At 39.7% G+C, this 19,022-nt stretch overlaps 1 protein-coding gene across 1 annotated transcript; it reads right to left on the bottom strand.

Annotated features, from left to right (window-relative positions):
• Positions 1–8,452: 8,452 nt before the first annotated feature.
• On the bottom strand, positions 8,453–9,412 carry LOC124265083. The gene has a single exon (XM_046699874.1). The coding sequence runs from the start codon at positions 9,410–9,412 to the stop codon at positions 8,453–8,455; it is 960 nt and encodes a 319-aa protein (XP_046555830.1).
• Positions 9,413–19,022: the final 9,610 nt, after the last annotated feature.

Genomic DNA, 19,022 nt, shown 5'->3' with positions numbered 1-19,022 from the left:
GGAAAGGGATGTAAGGACGGAACCAGCCCCTCCTCAATCTCAGGTAGATTTCACCACGTAAACTACTTTTGAGGCCCCGTCGAGGCCTACGGGTCGAAAGCGAGATGATTTCCGTACAAAATGAGCTACCAATGGTCACAATCGGATTATTATTTCAAAAGTTATACGCCACGACTCCCCGAAAACAGCTATCTCCGCCATTCCAAAATCATGGATCTCCCAAGACAGCAAAAACTCACCTTTTAAATTCGTTTATTAATTCCAGCAACGTTGACAGCACCTGTGTAGTGCTAGATTCGATAGGCAGCGCCATTCCACGGGTCTAAAAACTTATTGCAGCATCTACAAATCATTTCCTCGATAGTAAGCAGACATGTTCTCCAAAACCATCGGCAATAATACTCACTTGTCCATTTAGAATGAACATATCTATTGCCGCACACCTTTTCACCAGAGCACGCCCCAAACTGTTTACAACATGATCACGTGACACTCTTAGAGTGCTGACAATTCTTTTTCTCCTCTGATATCTGCTACGTCATCGTCGATGTGATCCGGGAGTGTTGATGTCCAGGCGTTAAAATCCCTCCAATGAGAATATCGATATCTTTAGCAATTATTTCAATAGTATCAATAAGTGCATTAAAGCATAATATGACACCACACTTGGAATGTGTTTTGTCGTTCAAAGTTGAACCAGATGGGTTGACACATACATATGCGATGAAAATGTCCTTGTCAACGTTAAATATACATTTATCAAAGAGAAGGAAGATAGCATTGTCCTTCACAAGGTTGAGGATGGTTTTATGCACAAGGAGGGTCAGTCCACTGGATGGCCTGCCTCTGTCGTAAGGTTTGAGAGCATTGATACTGTATGGTAAGGAGTTAGGAAATATATCGTTATATGAGAAGTCAATTGTTTCGGTAAGTCCTACAATGTCAAATCCAGTTTTGAAATGTATTAAGTTAATTTAAGTCAGTTTCAGTGACTTTATTCACAAAACTCGATATGTTCCAAACTAATATTTTGTGTTCGGTATTGTATCACTGTGAGTTTGAGCATGGCCACAGCCCTATTTCTCTGTCTCAGCTACATCGGGTATGGGTGTTTCGGGGACTGACGCAAAAGGGTCCCACACCTCCTCCTTATCACTGCTGTTAGCAGCGGTGTGTTTCACAACCAAAACACCCTTCTTTGAATACCAACGTCTATTCTGTGCACGACGATCTTTTAAGATTTGTCTAAATTGCCACAAGATTACATATCCACTATTTTCGAGCTCACACCTTAAACTAATTTTCCAATCCAAGCTTAATAATGTAACGGCCATGGGTCTTGGCCTTCTCGACCCTGCTTACCATAATCCTGCGGATCGATTCTATCAATAGAAGCGACAGAACTCTTACCACATTCATAAGAAATCTCTGCCAAAAGCAGAGTTGATTGTACATTTGTGACTATATCATGAGCAGATATTCGTTTCAGCAGCATTACAGCTGTATGGTGTTGTTTGTAAACAAATCGGGTCTGAACCAGACAATCCGGTGATTGTCACCATGCGGTACGATGACAGAGGATGTGTTTTAGAAAGACATGCAGCCTTGTGGAGAGTTTCTTGCCACGCTGAATCTATATGCATAGATCTAAGTATGAAACAGTTGAGGCGGTCTCACTTGTCTCCTTAATATCAAATTCAGTTTGGTAAATCAGTGGAAGGCAATTGGCGATTTGATAGTTTTTGAGCGATATCAAATCATCGATGTATCAGAAGCTTAAGTTAAACTTCTTGGTCAATTACTTTGTTTTGATTTTGCCAACCCAAGCAGAAATTCTAATGCATAAAGAAATAGATCTGCAAGAACGCGAGCCCACCTGGTGCCCATGGGGATGCCTACTTCTTGGCGATTTTGTATATACTAGTTAGAAGCTTGCATTAGGTATGCACGTTAGCAAGAGGAATGTCGCCGATGAGCCATGAAACTATTAGGACTCTATCAGCTGCTAGGGCACAAAAATCAAAACAGAATGAAAACACAAATTAGTTTATAACTAACGGCTTTAGGGATGGCAAGGGGTTTTGAAAATACATTTATATGAACTTGCCATTTATTTCTATGTAAATATGAGAACTCATATTTTTAACTATATATTCCTCATATTGCAGGGAGACGTACCTTACCTCTCTCTATCCGTGGTAACGAATACCTTAAGAATACCTAGAATGCTTATCTTTGTCAGAGGTGTGGTTGATATGTGCCTGGATTAATGCTGTGTTTGAAATCAAGACTTACTGTTACTTCAGTATATCATACACGATATCTTAATACAACCACTTAAGATGGTCATGTTATGCATTGTTTAGAATGGAAAGTAATTATGGGAATACGTAACATACCTGTCGGTTTGTAATATGGGTTAAGATGCGGGTAACAATTGATATTCAGTAATCCAAGCTTGCCGTAAGAGGCGACTAACGTGGATGGGGTGGTCATGCTCGCTGATTTGGCTGACACATGTCATCGTATCCCATTTGCGTAGATCGATGTTCATGCTGTTGATCATTGGATTGTCTGGACCAGACTCGATTACGTACGGACCGAGGTCATACAGATGCAATATTGATGAGTGCGTCGTAAAACTAAACTCACCCACTCACTAAAATCATTGCCTTTCACAACATACGTGTTGCAAATGTCCCTTACACCTTAAAAGGGTAGGTCACCAGTGAACAAGGTCGCGGTAAAAAGCTTCGTTTGTTGCATTGGGAATTCATTCGTAAGTGTAAATAGTTTACATGTACTGATAAGATTGAGAACACATCAAACCATTTGTGATTAAAATTGAACAATACACATAGCCATTAAATACCTATGTCTGATACGCGTCTTAGCAAGCTTGTATGTCGTTATGCACATCACACTATTGACCCCAATCATGTCCCCGTAATTCCGATTACTTACTGTTACACTGAAGGTTGGGGCTTTTAAATTCTACCGTACAACGCACTGACTGAATATGTTTAATCCTTTAATTTCTTCACAGTTATCTTGAAGGAGTAACTTGACTTATTGTGGCTAGATTATTCCAAACGAGCTACCACTATGAGCTATCGCTTGTAAGAGGTTTTGTGGAGAGTGTCAACACTCCTCAGTGTTTGTTGATATGTTTGATACGGGTGTGTGATTTTGTATGTATCTTTCAACTGTTTACGAAGACATATGAAGAAGAAAATAGAACAGTTAAGAGAGTTATGCATGCGATCATTTTGTTGACTAACATATATTGATAAAAACATAACATTGTTGATAGAGATACGTTAAAATGAACACACCGTTCTGGCTGCTAATATAATCCCCCAGAAGTCCCACTGACTTTATATCCATTCGTTGTTTTCTTTGGAAATACAATATGGTAACTGTATTCACATTTTGTACATAAACTGTACATGTGAATGCAAAATCAATGTTTACATATTGCAGCTTACCATCGGGGTTATAATTGGTCTTCAGCAAGCCATATACTTGTAAGAGGCGTTTTACGGGATCGGTGGATAACATATCTCAACTTCGATGATCGGTGATCATGTTTTGCATCACTAACTTGATTATTAACTTACCGGCGCCAAATACATGTAGCTCGAATATTGCTCAGTGAGGTGTATAGCAACAAGCAAACAAAACCTTTCAGTGAAAAGCGTTCCTTGAACAGTAAGTCCCGTTTGTGTCTGGTAAAATATCTCTGTCACCGCTGCAAATGTCTGTAGATGTATATTAACAACTCCCACGGTTCCAACACAGCAAACTTTATTCTGTGTTTTATCTGTGTATACTGTTTTCTGCTACTTCTGCTGTTGCCGGTTGAAAAACCGTATTGCAACACTGAACTCCACACTGAAAACTGTACAACATTGCATGCTTCTGTTTCCAGGTTATCTCCCCTTTTTACAGTCATGTGACTTACCCTAGATCACATGATCTCAATCTAAATATAGCTAGAGCATTTGACCGCAACATTCCGGCCCCTTAATTGTTACAAGTAACAATTACAATACTAATATACTCTGCGTCAAAGGATCGGAAATATATTCAGTTTCACATGAACTAATACATTTAAACTAAACATAAGTTCATAACTGCATCAAATAGCTCTGAGAATGTAAATCACTCACATACACACACTCATACACCCGTTATGGTTGCATAATAAACCTAAAACATCCACTGGTTAAGTAAATTGTCAAATGTACACTTCTCTACACTAGCTCAGCAGTAAATCTGAAAACTGATATTGTCAACATTCACCTTCAAGCAGTAAACACAACTTTGAAATTGGTCTGTTCAAAACACCTGACTTTGTTTTGACTTCAACACTGCGCACAAACCCTTTGTGATCAGGATAAACTTTCTCAATTTTTGCCATAAGCCATGAATTTCTAGGTGCTGCTTCATCGACGATGAGAACTACATCTCCAACATGAATATTGCGGCGGAGCTTTGACCACTGTTGTCGTACCTGTAACGACGTAAAATACTCTCGAGACCACCTCTTCCAAATAGGATCTGCTAAGTATTGGATTTGTCTCCATCGACGACGTGGGTATGCATCGCTCTCAAAACAAATATACCAGGAGGTAGGTTCGGCTTACCTTTTAACAATAGCAAGTGATTTGGTGTCAACGCATTTAGAACACTTGGATCCACCGAAACTCTTGAAATCGGCCGACTGTTAACTATGGCTTCTACTTCACACAGAAATATGTGTAATTCCTCATCACCTACAGGCTGATCCTTGAGAACTGAAAAAAGTATCTTCCGGACACTACGTATCTGTCGTTCCCAGATTCCGCCATGATGTGATCCAGTAGGGGGATTGAATATCCACTCAACATTCTTCTGTATCATACTTCTCTTAATGGTAGATTGATTCCAATGCTTGATTGCCTCCCGAAGTTCCCTCTCTGTGCCTTTCTGATTGGTACCATTATCTGACCGGATTTGCTGAATCCGACCTCTCCTTGCTACAAATCTTCTCAAGGCGTTGAAACAATGAACTGGTATCAAGCGAGTGTGCAACCTCGATATGAACTGCACGTGTAGTCAAACATGTGAAAATTACTCCATACCTTTTGACCAAGGCACGACCACGCTTAACTTCAAAGGGACCAAAATAATCCGCTCCTACAAATGTAAATGGAGGATCATTTGGGGTAACACGATCTCTGGGAAGATCAGCCATCTTCTGTTCCAGAACACCAGCATGATGTCTTCTACATGTAACACATCTGTGAATCACTCTCTTGATTAAAGAGGTAGCTCCAAGAATCCAGTACTTGCTGAATAACTTGTACAATACATGATTTCTGCCAACATGTCCTGAAGATTCATGAATATTCCTAACTATCATCTCTAAAATATTGCTGTCCTTAGGCAGTATCACTGGATGTTTGGTATGTTCAGACATACATGCTCTGTCAAGCCGCCCACCAACCTTCAACAGGTTATCTTCTACAATGGGATCAAGCTTGTATAGCTTACTTGACTTACAATGTCCAGCCTAAGAGTTCTCAATGATGTGAATTTCATGTGCAAATGCAAGGCTCTGTACAAACTGAACAATTGAAGTCTCTGCATCAACCATGTCCTGCAATGTTAATTCAATGTCTGAACCCTTCTGTGGCAGATCTGTATTGTTCCCCTTGACTTTGTCCCTCAAGAATCAAGGACCACTTTTCCATCGGTCACTCTTCATGAAATCTTTCACTGAGAGTCCCCGTGAAGCATCATCAGCTGGGTTAAGCTTCGAGTCAACATAGTGCCACTGCTGTGGGGATGAGCCATCATGGATAACTGAAAGTCTGTTTGCTACAAAAGCGTGAAATCTTGAGTTGACGTTTTCAATGTATCTTATTACAGACATACTGTCTGTCCAATAAAAACTGTCATCAATAGCAATCTCCAGTTCTCTTTTGAGCAGATTATCAACTCGAATTGCCACTGTAGTTGCAGTTAACTCCATCCGTGGAATGGTTATTTGCTTGAGAGGGGCTACTCTGGACTTGCTCAATACAAATGAACAATGAATGTCTCCTGTTTCACTGATAGTCGCAAATAGATCACTACTCCATACCCAGTTTCACTCGCATCACAGAAATAGTGAAGCTGTGAAATAACAACCCTTCCAAACCAATTTGGCTTCATGCATCTGTCAAATGAAGTGTACTCCAGTTGTGGCAATTCTGCAAGCCATTTCTTCCAGCACGAGAGATACTTACGTGGAATTTCATCATCCCAACAACATTTTAACCTGCATAAGTCCGACAATAATTGTTTAGCTGGTAAGATAACTGGAGCTACAAAGCCCATTGGGTCATAGACTGAACTTGTAATGGAAAGAATGCCCCTTCTGGTTGCTGGTTTGTCTTTTATCAAGATCTTAAACACAAACTGATCCGATTCAATGCACCACCCGAGTCCTAATGCTCTTTCCATTGGCAACTTGTCTTGTTCCAAGTCTAAATCCTTGATTTTTACTGCTCTTTCCTGTTCAGGTACTGTCTCTAGAACCAACCGACTGTTACTCACCCATTTGGTGAGATGAAAACATCCTCTTGAACAAGCATCACTTGTCTGCAACAAAGTTACTGGCATCTATGTCTGTTTTCACAGACTTCAGGCAATCATCAACATAAAAGTTTCTTCTGATGCTATCAGTTAATCCTTTATCAAAATATGCTAAGTTATCTTTCCCTGTCAATCTGAGCGCATAGTTAGCACAACTTGGACTTGACACAGCACCAAAGATATGTACTGTGTCATCTCATATTCCTCTAAATCTCTTGTGGTGTCACCATCTGCCCACCACAAAAAGCGCAAGACACTGCGATCACTTGGCGGCACCTTCACCTGGTAAAACATTGCCTCAATATCAGACATTAACGCAACTTGTTCTTGACGAAACCTCAATAGGACCCCTAGCAAAGAACTAGTCATATCAGGCCCATTTAGCAACTGGTCATTTAATGAAGTTCCCTGTTAGCGTGCAGAACAATCATAAACCACACGAATTTTGACTGTTTTTTGAGGATGATAAATACCGTGATGTGGTACATACCATGTCTTCTCTGTATGATGACTGTCATCTGTCAGTACTTTCTGTGCATAGCCTTTCTTCAACAAATCATTCCTGAATACTGTATAGTCCTTGTGAAATGATTAACTTCGCAGAAACGTCTTCTTTAACTGCTCTGCCCTGTATTCTGCATGTGTTCTGTTGCTGGGTAAGGTTTCAGACGATGACTTAAATGGCAAAGGGATTTCATAATGTCCATCAACAAGCTCAGCGGAGTTCATAATGTCCATAAAGAGTTTGTCATTCTTAGACATCTCAGGCTTGTCATCTACAAGTCTTTCACTGAAATCATGGTTGTACTGGCTGACTAACTGTTTCACTCAATTTTCCATCACACCAATTCTGTTCACTGATACTCTTGTCAGACACCCATCAATGTTCCACATTCACCACTGACTATCCAACCCAACAGAGTCCGTACTGAATACGGTCCACCTTGCTGAGTGTTTATGACCTGCCATGGTTCTAGAGCAATGGGAACATTACTTCCTATCAACAACTGTACTTCCGCATCAATCTGTGGCAATGTAACTTCCTCTAAGTAAGACCACTTACTCAAAGCTTTCCAATCGAATGCATCATTTCTTGTGACAGGAATCTCTTTCTTAGTATATAGTTTAGGTAACTTCACACTATTGTCACCCTTCAAATCTGTCACTACCAACCCTGTCACTGTGTAGAACTGAACTGACTTTTTCTGACTCATGGTTTGCAACATAATCTGAGTTTTCCTACCCTCTATACCTAAATCTCTCATCAGGCTTTCTGTACAAAATGAAGCAGAGCTTCCATAATCAAGGAATGCATAGGTTTCATAACACCTATCACTATTCTCCAAAATCACCCTGACAGGCACAATAGGCAAAGAGCCACTTGTTCTACTACCACAACCATATGTCACACCTTCACACATGCTCACACAAGTATTACAAGCAACCTTCACATCTGTGTTAGTGTCTTTAGCATTAACCTTGAATGCAATACTGTCTTTGTCATAAAACTGTGAATGCAAAACAGTTGCATGCATGCGTTCACACACATTGCATTTCAGTCTGTTAGTACAATGTTTACTCAAATGCCCTGGGGATAAACATCCAAAGCACAAAGATTTTGATTTGAGAAAGTCAAGCTTTTCAGGATATGGCTTATTCCGCAGTTTCTTACACAAGCTCAAAACATGCTGTTCCCCACAAAAGGAACACTCTGCTGTATTTATCCACTGTGTGCTAGGCGCTTGGATGTCTCTACGTTTCATCTTGTCAACAATTGTTCTGTCTGGTATTTCGATGTTAGTTGCAAAGTTACTGCCTCTGGTTACTTTCATCTTGTCTCGTTGTGTCTCCCATCCTCAATGTTACCGTACAATGGATCGGCTAATATCTGTGCCTGTTCTTCATCAAAGGTAACTAAATCTTCGAAAGTTATTTTTTTGTCCTTTTTCTCCTGAATAGTGAACACAAGACTACGCCATCTGTCCCGCATCTTGTAAGGCAATTTGGAAATGATAATTTTCATGTTTTTGGGCTCTTCTAACTCCCTCAAATACTCAATGTCTGCCATACTGTTGTAACACTCAAGCAGGTACAATGAATATCTGTTCAGTTTATCACTGTCTTCAGCTTTTATATGCGGCCATTGTAGAGCTTTCTCTGTGTATGCTGTAGCTACTTTAAACTTATTTCCAAACTTGGTCTGAAGCGGCTGTTTAGCTCTCGTGTAGCCTTGCTCAGGCTCCATGTGAATACAGCTACGCACCAATTCCCCTGGCATTCCACTTGTATATTGTTCCAGATAATAAAGTCTATCTTTGAAACTGTCTGTCTTACTTTCTATGCAATGTTCAAATGCCATGATGAATGTCTTAAAATCCAAAGGATCTCCCCTGAACACAGGAACTTTACGCTCTGGTAATGTAGCTAATCGCTGATTCTCAATGACCATCTTCATGGTGGCATTTTCAGTATTCTGTGGAACATCATCAAACACTTGTGTCTGAGGCACATTTGGTACACAAGTCTGGCTAGTGGGACGTAGTACTGATGGAGGAATAGATTTACCACTCTTAAACATGTTCAACTGTTCTTTGCGATTTATTTTACTCGCACTGTCTGTAATCTCCAATTCCTCAAGGGCTTCTACCTGAGCATTAGCAACTACCAATTCTGTCTCTATCTCTAACTTTTCTTTCTTCTGTTTTAGATACTGTTCTTCCTCCTCCAAGGCATGTCTCTGCTGAAGACACTGTGAACGTGCCTTTAACTCTGCCAGCTTGGCTACCATCTTCCTTCTTGCACATGAAACAGTTCTCCTAACTCAATCTTTTGAACCCTGACCTGAAGATTTTTTGCTTTCAGACTTCTTTGGCTGAGCGCTACTTGCTACACTAGCCTTCTCAACCTTTTCAAGGCTCTGTGAATTGTCTTCTATCCACACTTCCATATCAGCCTTAAAACTACGAAACATACTGTCTTTTTTAGCAAACCATCACTGAACATCTGCATCAACAACTTCTGGTGTAAGCATATCACAATATGAATCATATGACTGAAGAAAAGCACTGTATTTATCCTTCCACCTATCATAACGTTCCTCGATATCTGACACTTCAACATTACTCTGAAGCAAATCTTCAATAATGCTCTTTTCTCTTGTTACATTCCAACAAAGTCTACACTTCTCTTCCTTCAATCTTTGTATTTTATACAAACGTCCTTTCTCTGACAAAGTTCTTGATCTGATTGACATATCGTCTTCCTTACATTCAATGTTCCTTTCTGGTAGAGCATATGCACCTTTAGACGACATATTGACACGAATTTTCAGTCAACAATACAGTTATTCACAAAATATGTCAATGTCCAATTCAAAATGTCTGCATAAAACTGTTCAAACTTGTGCGCGGCGAGACGGCTATAAACTGGAAACGTGCTTGCCACTTTGTAAACAAACCTCTTGCCGTCACTTCCGGTCAAAGGAACGAAATTCACGTGCGAAGTGTGAAGATACAGAGGATACTCAACAATTCACTAAAAAGTCACTTTAAGTCAATATTCTACAGCAATATCCTTTCTTCATTCAAAATAATCAACTGTCATTATAATATCCGAAGTTAGAATGCTGAATACCAAACTTAGCTGAACACCACGTGCACTCTCAAACTGCATGTGCAGTCCACGCTCGCTGTCAAGGTTTTTCAACTTTGTCACCGCTGCAAATGTCTGTAGATATATATTGACAACTCCCACGGTTCCAACACAGCAAACTTTATTCTGTGTTTTATCTGTGTATACTGTTTTCTGTTACTTCTGCTGTTGCCGGTTGAAAAACCGTATTGCAACACTGAACTCCACACTGAAAACTGTACAACATTGCATGCTTCTGTTTCCAAGTTATCTCCCCTTTTTACAGTCATGTGACTTACCCTAGATCACATGATCTCAATCTAAATATAGCTAAAGCATTTGATCGCAACAATCTCTCCAGAATTATATCGACAACTAATATGGTGAAAAACTGAGGATACTGTATATAATCACCTCATGTTCTACCATGACTTCAGTAAACGCTGGATTGTGATTGGTTAATTAAAGTCATTCAGAGGTACATAATCACGTTATACTGGTCTCTGATTTTCCGTGCGCAATCATACATGGTTTACGGGAATGCACTATTTTTGTCTGCCCACCAACATGGCAGACACCAAACAACCTACCGATAATTTATGGCGATTTTGCTGTCGGAAGTTACACATATGTCTTTAAAGATGGAATTAGCGATGACGGGCTCGACTCACTACTTGCTTAAATCACAGCAATAGGTGTTTATATACACCTGGAAATTAATTAAGCACCCCCTGATATATTTCATGATAGTAGAGCAACTTGTAACTGTCGATAAACATAAATGATGTCTCTGTATTGCAACACATATCTAGTAGTCTAAAAAGGTGTTTCAGTTCCTATGCACTCGTCACAACGCATCCCGTGTGCACGTGAAGCATACAACCCACACTTTTCCCAAAATTCAGTTTCTCTGACATGCAATTTATGGGTATAAAAGCAGACAAATTTGTAACTGTCTCCATTAATGAATACTGAAATGGCGATTGGACGACAACTGGGCTACAGTCACTCGGCCATCAGCCGACTTGTCCGAAAACATCAGATGACTGGAGATGTGAGAGATCGTCCAAGGCCTGGAAAACCAAGGAAGACAACGGCCTGTGATGATCGCAGCCTGGTAAGGCGAGAACCCTTTGCCACAAGTTCGGTTTTGAAGCGCCTGTGGTTACCCTACAGACAATTATCCACCAGAAACCGCCTTAGGGCACTTGGTATGAGGTCCAGAAGAGTCATCAAACGTTCTGCTCTGTCTGATCTCCATAAGAGACGACGTCTGGAGTTGTGTATGGCCCGTCGGCAGTGGAACCTGAGGACATGGAGGAGGGTCCACTGGTCAGATGAGAGCAGGTTCCTCCTCCACGTTACAGATGGTCGAATGAGAGTGTGGGGGCATAAAAACACTGTTTACGTGCCCAGGAATATCCACCCTACTGTTCCTTATGGTGGAGGATCGGTTATGATCTGGGGTTGTCTTTCACACGTCTGTAAACTTCAAATGGTGACTGTCCGAGGAAATCTTAATGGTCAGCAGTACATCCGGGATATTCTCCATCCACTTGTCGTGCCTCACTTTGACAACCACCCGTTGGCTACTCGCCCGATATTCATGGACGACAACGCCAGGCCACATCGTTCACGTGCTGTGACCGCACATCTCCAGAATGAGGCTATCATGACATTACCTTGGCCAGCAATGAGCCCCGATTTGAATCCTTTGGAGCACATCTGGGACTTTCTTGGAAGCCGTGTGAGGTTGAGAGAACCCCCTCTCCAGAATCTTGCACAGTTGGAAGCTGCTTTGCATTAAGAATGGCGGCAATTGCCTCTTGATCGTATCAGAAGGTTTACCAGTAGCATGAGGAGGAGGATTCAAGCTGTCATCCAAGCACGTGGGTAATACACCCGATACTGATGCCAGACCCATCAGATGTTAACATGTGACATTCCTTGTGCATCATTTCTTGTAATAGTCAGTCATTGACAATGCTACGACCATACTTGTTCAGTGACTATTTTCATCAAAAATCAATAGTGACCAAATCACATTGGTTACTGTATTAAAACAACACGAATTGGAATCATTGTCTTGTTGGTCATTTGCCAATAGATCGTATGTTTCACAATAGCTAAGGTTCCACTATCTTTGGAATAGTGAAAGAGTTACAGCAAGTTTTGTTTCTCATCATCGAGAAAATAGGGAGGGTGCTTAATTAAGTTCCAGGTGTATACATACAAAAGTACTTCGAAAGCATACGATAGAAACAAATATTCAGCCGAACAAGATCAAAACATCGTCTGCTTTCTGAATAAAAATTCAGCAAAAACAAATATGTTTACGTTGATTCTATGTTATGTCAAAATAGATACAGCAATAGACTGCTACATAATTTCCGTGTAAAATTTATTATCAGCTTTTGTCAACGATATCGCCACTGATCTTGATCCGGTAACGGAGGATGCATAAACATCGAACGCCGAAGAAAGTTTAGTGCCTTCTGTCCACATAAATAGGGAGGTGGGTTATCAATTTAAACAAAATGATATTTTGAAATTGGTACTGTTTCAAATTAAGCGGTAGTAAAACACAATTACAGAATCTGAAAACCGTTCTGTTTAGCCAAACATATTTGTTTCTAAAAGTATCTAATATCGTTGAAAGAGTTATTTAGCTTAGTCATGATCCCTCTTATCCATTACACTGCTTGAGCTTGCACGTAAATGTAAACGATGACTTCAGAGAAAAGGTCAAGGCCATGAGGTTGCTGCCATTATTCCTGTGGGGAAAGGGTCTACGGTGGAATTTTCAAATGTGAACCAAGCTTTTTAAACTTATTTGATATATGTTTTCCAACTTATCAGTTAATGATTGGTGATTGATGCATTAAAAAACAAAACGTGATTTGTTATTACTGAATCTGGAGTTTGTTAGTCATTGACGGTTTGCCACCAATCACCCCGTTTCGGGCGATGCCACTTGAGATTGGAATGCGAGGCCGCTTCACGCATTGACTCGTAACCAAAGAAAGAGCTCCACCTGAAATTGTTCATAAAATTGCTATGGTAGAATGGAGATAAACCTACTGTGTTGGAAAATCAGAGGTATATAACGAAATTATAATAGCTCTAAATTGTTCATTTAAAACCGAACGCGTAGTGTGAGGTTTAGAGCTATCGTAATTTCGTTATATACCTCTGATTTTCCCACACAGTAGGTTTATCTCCTAAATGTCACGAAAGATTAAATAATCGGCGTGTTTCAATATTTCTATGTTTTGGTGAATGTTGAGAAACAATTAATATTCAGGAGAGATTCATAACATTTGGTTTTGACAATAATACAAAGTTCATATTTTGGGTTATGTGTTAGTTTTAGGCACCCATGAAAGGCCACCAAACCCTCGACCTTTACTTCACCTAGACGGGTGGTAGAACTGGCCCTGGTTCTGTCAATCGGTCTGGTCATGTAAGCCCCCAGCGAAGTTAATATTTTTGCACATATAACTCACTCACTTGGTCTTGGTCATTTTGATTATCACTGTTCAAAATATGATCATATTACATTGCCTGGAGTCCTATGCCAGAAGGCGGTGGCTCATGGGCCAATCCGGTAACATTGACCTCCAAATTTGATACGTACTTATGTTCTTGTCATGGGGCAAAACCAGCCTGACATTGGAATTGGTGTACAGATATTACTATTTGTGTCTTGGTTGCTGGAGTATAACAATCCTGTATCCCTAGTGTTTGCATCTTGGAGATCCGTTGCATTCCAACACTGTCTCTTTTGACACTCCATGGTGGGTGGGGAGCAGGATTGTTGAATCACAATGATATTACCATGGCTCATATCCACTCTGGTTTAAACCGTAATGAAAAGAAAAGACGTCTGGAAGCTGAGAGTTTATCATCCGATGATGATGTTTCTGCTTCACAAAATTCAAATTCTTGGGCGCGGTTTCTAGTTGTTGAATCAAGGAATAACCTTCCTTTGAAACTAAATCCATTTGCTATCTGTAAAGCTATTGAAGGCATCTGTGGTGAGGTCAAGAATGTTTCAAGGCTCCGGGGCGGCACCCTTTTGGTTGAATGTTCCCGGAAACAACAAGCTATCAATCTTTTGAAGTGTTCTACTTTTGCTAACACTGAAGTACACTGAATTCAAGTCGTGGGATCATCCGTGACAGAACACGCTGTCTGGCAGAAATGACAGAAGATGAAATCTTGAAAGAACTTTCAACACAACATGTCACTTCCGTGAAACGTTTCACCAGGAAAGATGGAGAGCACATTATCCCAACTAACACCTATTTGTTCAATTTTTCTCTTCCTACCATACCTAGATCTATAAAAGCAGGATATTTTAACATCGGAGTGGAGGTATATGTTCCTAATCCACTCCGGTGTAATAAGTGTCAGAAATTTGGACATGGTTCCAAATCATGCATTCGCCCGATTGTTTGCCACCGATGTGGTGCCAGTCATAAAGGCTCCGATTACTCAGCAGACTTAAACTGCCCTAACTGTAAGGGACAACACATTGCATCTTCCAAATCCTGTCCCATATGGCAACAGGAAAAAGAAATTATGACTGTAAAATGTCAAAACAACATTTCTTTTCAAGATGCGAAAAGGCTTGTTGCTAGCAGATCATCTCCATCTATACAAACATATGTTGCTGCTGTTTCTCGACCTTCTTCCCCCAGATCGATAGGGTGCCAGACAGACCTGACGTGGACAAACTCTACAAGTCCTGTGCCTATTACTAGAACATCTGACAGCCGGACAACTTGTTCAGATAGTCAGCAATGTATCATTCTTGAAACTCAGATTCCACGTGAGATTGTTACACCAGCGAATACGACATCTGAGAAACCTACTTTGAAAACTTCAAATGAAATGTCCCCCCAAAAAGAGAAAAAACATCATAAAAAATTACAACGAAGATTGCCACTCCTGTTGAAACATCAGTTGAACTTCAATTCAATTTCTTTGAGCCATTAGAGATGGATGTTACTCTATCTACCAAACATAACACTTCTTCACGTTCACGTGAAAGGACTCCTATCGAACGAACATGAACTATTCCAGTCTACTTCAGTGGAAATGCAGAGGACTTAGGCATAATTTTAATGAATTGCAATTATTAACTCAAGATATAAATCCATCAGCTATATGCTTACAAGAAACATATCTAAAAAACACAGATAAATTTGACTTGAGGCAATACAGTTTATTTCATTCATTTTCCCCTCCTGGTGATAAGGCTACTGGGGGCGCTTCTATTTTGGTGCGACAGGGCATCATTCATAGTCCTGTTCCCCTAAATACAACTCTGCAAGCTGTGGCAGTTCGGCTGACCTTGCATATTACATTTACACTTTGCTCCTTATATCTTCCTCCTTCTTTGGGTCTTCATCAGAATGAGCTTCAAAAGCTATACGACCAGCTCCCAAAACCATGTATCATCATGGAGGATCTAAATGGGCACAATCCTTTATGGGGAAGTCCACACATTAATCAAAAAGGAAAAGTGATGGAGGATTTTATATCTAATAGTGACCTGTGCATCTTTAATGATGACTCAGAAACTTACCTACATCCTGCTTCAGGTACTTCTTCGTCACTAGACCTATCTCTTGCAGATTCAAATTTGTTGAATGAATTCACATGGTCAGTCCACGAGGGCCTCTGTGGAAGTGACCACTTTCAGACTATTTTGAAACCTGTGTCCCCATCTGCCGTTCTTCCGTCATCACGATGGAATTTTAAAAAGGCTGATTGGCTTTTATTTGAAACGCTTTGCACTAGCAAATTGAAACCTCAATTTTTCATTGGCACTCTTGATCCCGTAAAATGTTTCTCTGATGAACTCAATATAATTGCTGATGAATGTATTCCTAAGTCCTCTGCTGTTGTTCACACACGGAAACCATGGTTTGATGACAACTGCAAACAAGCAAGGAAGGCACGGAAAAAAGCTGAACACTATTTCCGTCGCCATCCTATGGTCCATAATCTCAATAAATTTAAGATCTTAAATGACAAAGCTAGGCGTACTTTTAAACAAAGTAAAGGTCAATCTTGGCAAAACTATGTATCCAACATCAATTCACGTTCACCCATGTCCAAGGTATGGAATATGGTACAAAAAAAATCAAAGGTAAAGGCTCTAAAACTGGCATCCACCACCTTAAAAATGGAAATGAATTATTAACAGATACTTCAGATATTGCAAATAAACTAGGTGAAACTTTGGCTAAGCACTCTTCTTCCTCCAACTATGTACCTAAATTTCAAAAATATCAACAGCAACAAGAAAAGAAACCTATTAATTTCAACACGGATAATGGGGAAGACAAAATGAATTATTTTCTATTCATGAGCTTCATAAAGCTCTTGACCAAGCTCACGATACCGCTGCAGGAGCTAATAACATACATTATCAACTTCTGAAGCACTTACCGGAATCCTGTTTAGAGACACTTTTACATATCTTTGATAGTATCTGGTCGTCCGGTGGATTTCCTTCTTCATGGCGTGTTGCAATAATTGTTCCAATTCCAAAACCTGGACGTGATAATACTGATCCTTCCAATTATCGACCAATTTCACTCACTAGCTGCGTTTGCAAAACCATGGAACGCATGATAAATAATCGATTAGTTTGGTACTTGGAAACCAATTACCTTATAACTGATATACTATGTGGTTTCCGTAAAAACAGATGTACAATTGATCATTTAGTGCGTTTGGAATCGTTTGTTAAAAATGCCATTATTAATAAACAACATGCAGTGTCGATCTTTTCCGATCTAGAAAAAGCATACGATACTACGTGGAAATATGGTATTTTAAGAGATTTACATGATTTTGGACTACGGGGCCGTTTGCCTCAATATATATCCAAATTTTTAAATGACAGACAATTTCAAGTCCGAGTGGGCTCAACCCTGTCTGACCATTATAATCAGGATCAGGGTGTCCCACAAGGCAGTATTTTGTCTGTCACACTGTTTAGTATTAAAGATCAACAGTTTATCCAAAGTTTTAAATGATTCCATCGATGGCTCACTTTTTGTGGATGATTTTAATATTTCTTGTCGTGGTAAAAATATGCATACTATTGAACGGCAACTACAGTAAATAAATAAATGGTGTCTTGAAAACGGCTTTAAATTTTCTAAATCCAAAACTACTTGCATACATTTCTGCCGTAAATATAAACCACATAAAGACCCTGAACTATCTGTAAATGGCACACCCATCAAAGGTGTTAAGGAGGCCAAGTTTTATGGTATTATTTTCGACTCACATTTAACCTTTCTGCCACATGTTAAATCCCTTAAAGCAAGAAGCCTGAAGGCACTTGATTTGTTAAAAGTCGTTTCCAACTCAAAGTGGGGAAGGGACCAAACTACCCTCCTACACTTATACAGATCACTCATCCGTTTTAAACTAGATTACGGTTCCATCATATATGGTGGAGCTTGTAAAAGCAACCTAAAACTATTAGATTCTGTCCACCACTAAAGTCTAAGACTTTGTCTTTGGTCTTTCAGAACTTCTCCTGTTGACAGTCTCTACGTGGAGGCTGATGAACCATCTCTTAAGGAAAGGCATATCAAATTATCTTTACAGTATCTCACTAAACTATATTCAAATAAGTCTAACCCTGCATATAAGTGTATCTTCAATCCTCTTTATGAGGATTTGTACAGCACAAAGTCTTCTCTTGTTCCGCCTCTTGGTTTAAGAATTAAACCTTTCATATCTGCTGCCGGCATTGAGCTGGAAAATATAGCTCCTTCCCGCCTTCTTTCTTCTCCTCCTTGGCAACTGGTGAGGCCTGAAGTTGACCAAAGTTTAAGAAATGTGTAACTAATGAATTAAAATATAAACAAGAATATAATCAATTAAAAAAGTAAATACAATACCTATAAATCCTTATTTATAGATGGGTCCAAGGATGGTGGCGCGGTGGCTTGTGCCACTGTCATTGGGTCCAAAACAGTGTCTTCCAGATTACCCAATGACAGTTCAATTTTCACAGCAGAAGCAAACGCAATACTAACAGCTCTTAAATATATTAATAAACACCGTAAAAAAATAAACAATATAACATCTTTCCGATTCTCTTTGGTGTCTTCAGGCTATTAAAAATCTTTCTTGCAAACATCCACTTTTATTAGAAATTATTGAATTGTACAATGAACTTGCTACTGGCCAATGTGACATCATCTTTTGTTGGTTACCCAGCCATGTTGGCATTTCTGGGAACACAATGGCTGATATTGCTGCTAAGGCTGCACTCAACAAATTTGTGACATCACTTCTGATCCCATACTCTGATTACAAAGCTGCTCTTATATCCGTGATCTGATGCAAAAGAAGTGGGACACCCAGGTACGTATTAAGAAATTCCATGCAATAAAACCCTATATCGGTTACACTTACTTGGGTTGTCAGTCCAGATTTGAAGAGGTCATCATACGACGATGTCGTATTGGTCATACAAGATATACGCATGAGTACCTTATTAAAAGGTGAAGATCTTCCGTTTTGTATCCCTTGTGATGAACGAATCACGGTCAAGCATGTCTTGCTTGACTGTGTTGAGTACTCCATCACAAGGGATATCTATTTCAAATCCCGAACTCTGAAGGATCTTTTTACTAATATATGTCCTCATTTAATTATTGTTTTTTTTAAAGAATTTAATTTGTTAACAGATTTGTAAATAACTAAATATTTTATGATTGGAAGTTTGA

This window comes from Haliotis rubra, unplaced genomic scaffold (genome assembly GCF_003918875.1).
Source record: "Haliotis rubra isolate DU_JTF1 unplaced genomic scaffold, ASM391887v1 Scf96, whole genome shotgun sequence".
Classification (NCBI taxonomy): domain Eukaryota; kingdom Metazoa; phylum Mollusca; class Gastropoda; order Lepetellida; family Haliotidae; genus Haliotis; species Haliotis rubra.
This window is presented reverse-complemented; position numbering and strand designations above follow the sequence as displayed.

Coding starts and splice junctions, on each gene's coding strand:
- LOC124265083 (XM_046699874.1), bottom strand. CDS start 9,412: ATGGTAGCCAAGCTGGCAGAGTTAAAGGCACGTTCACAGTGTCTTCAG.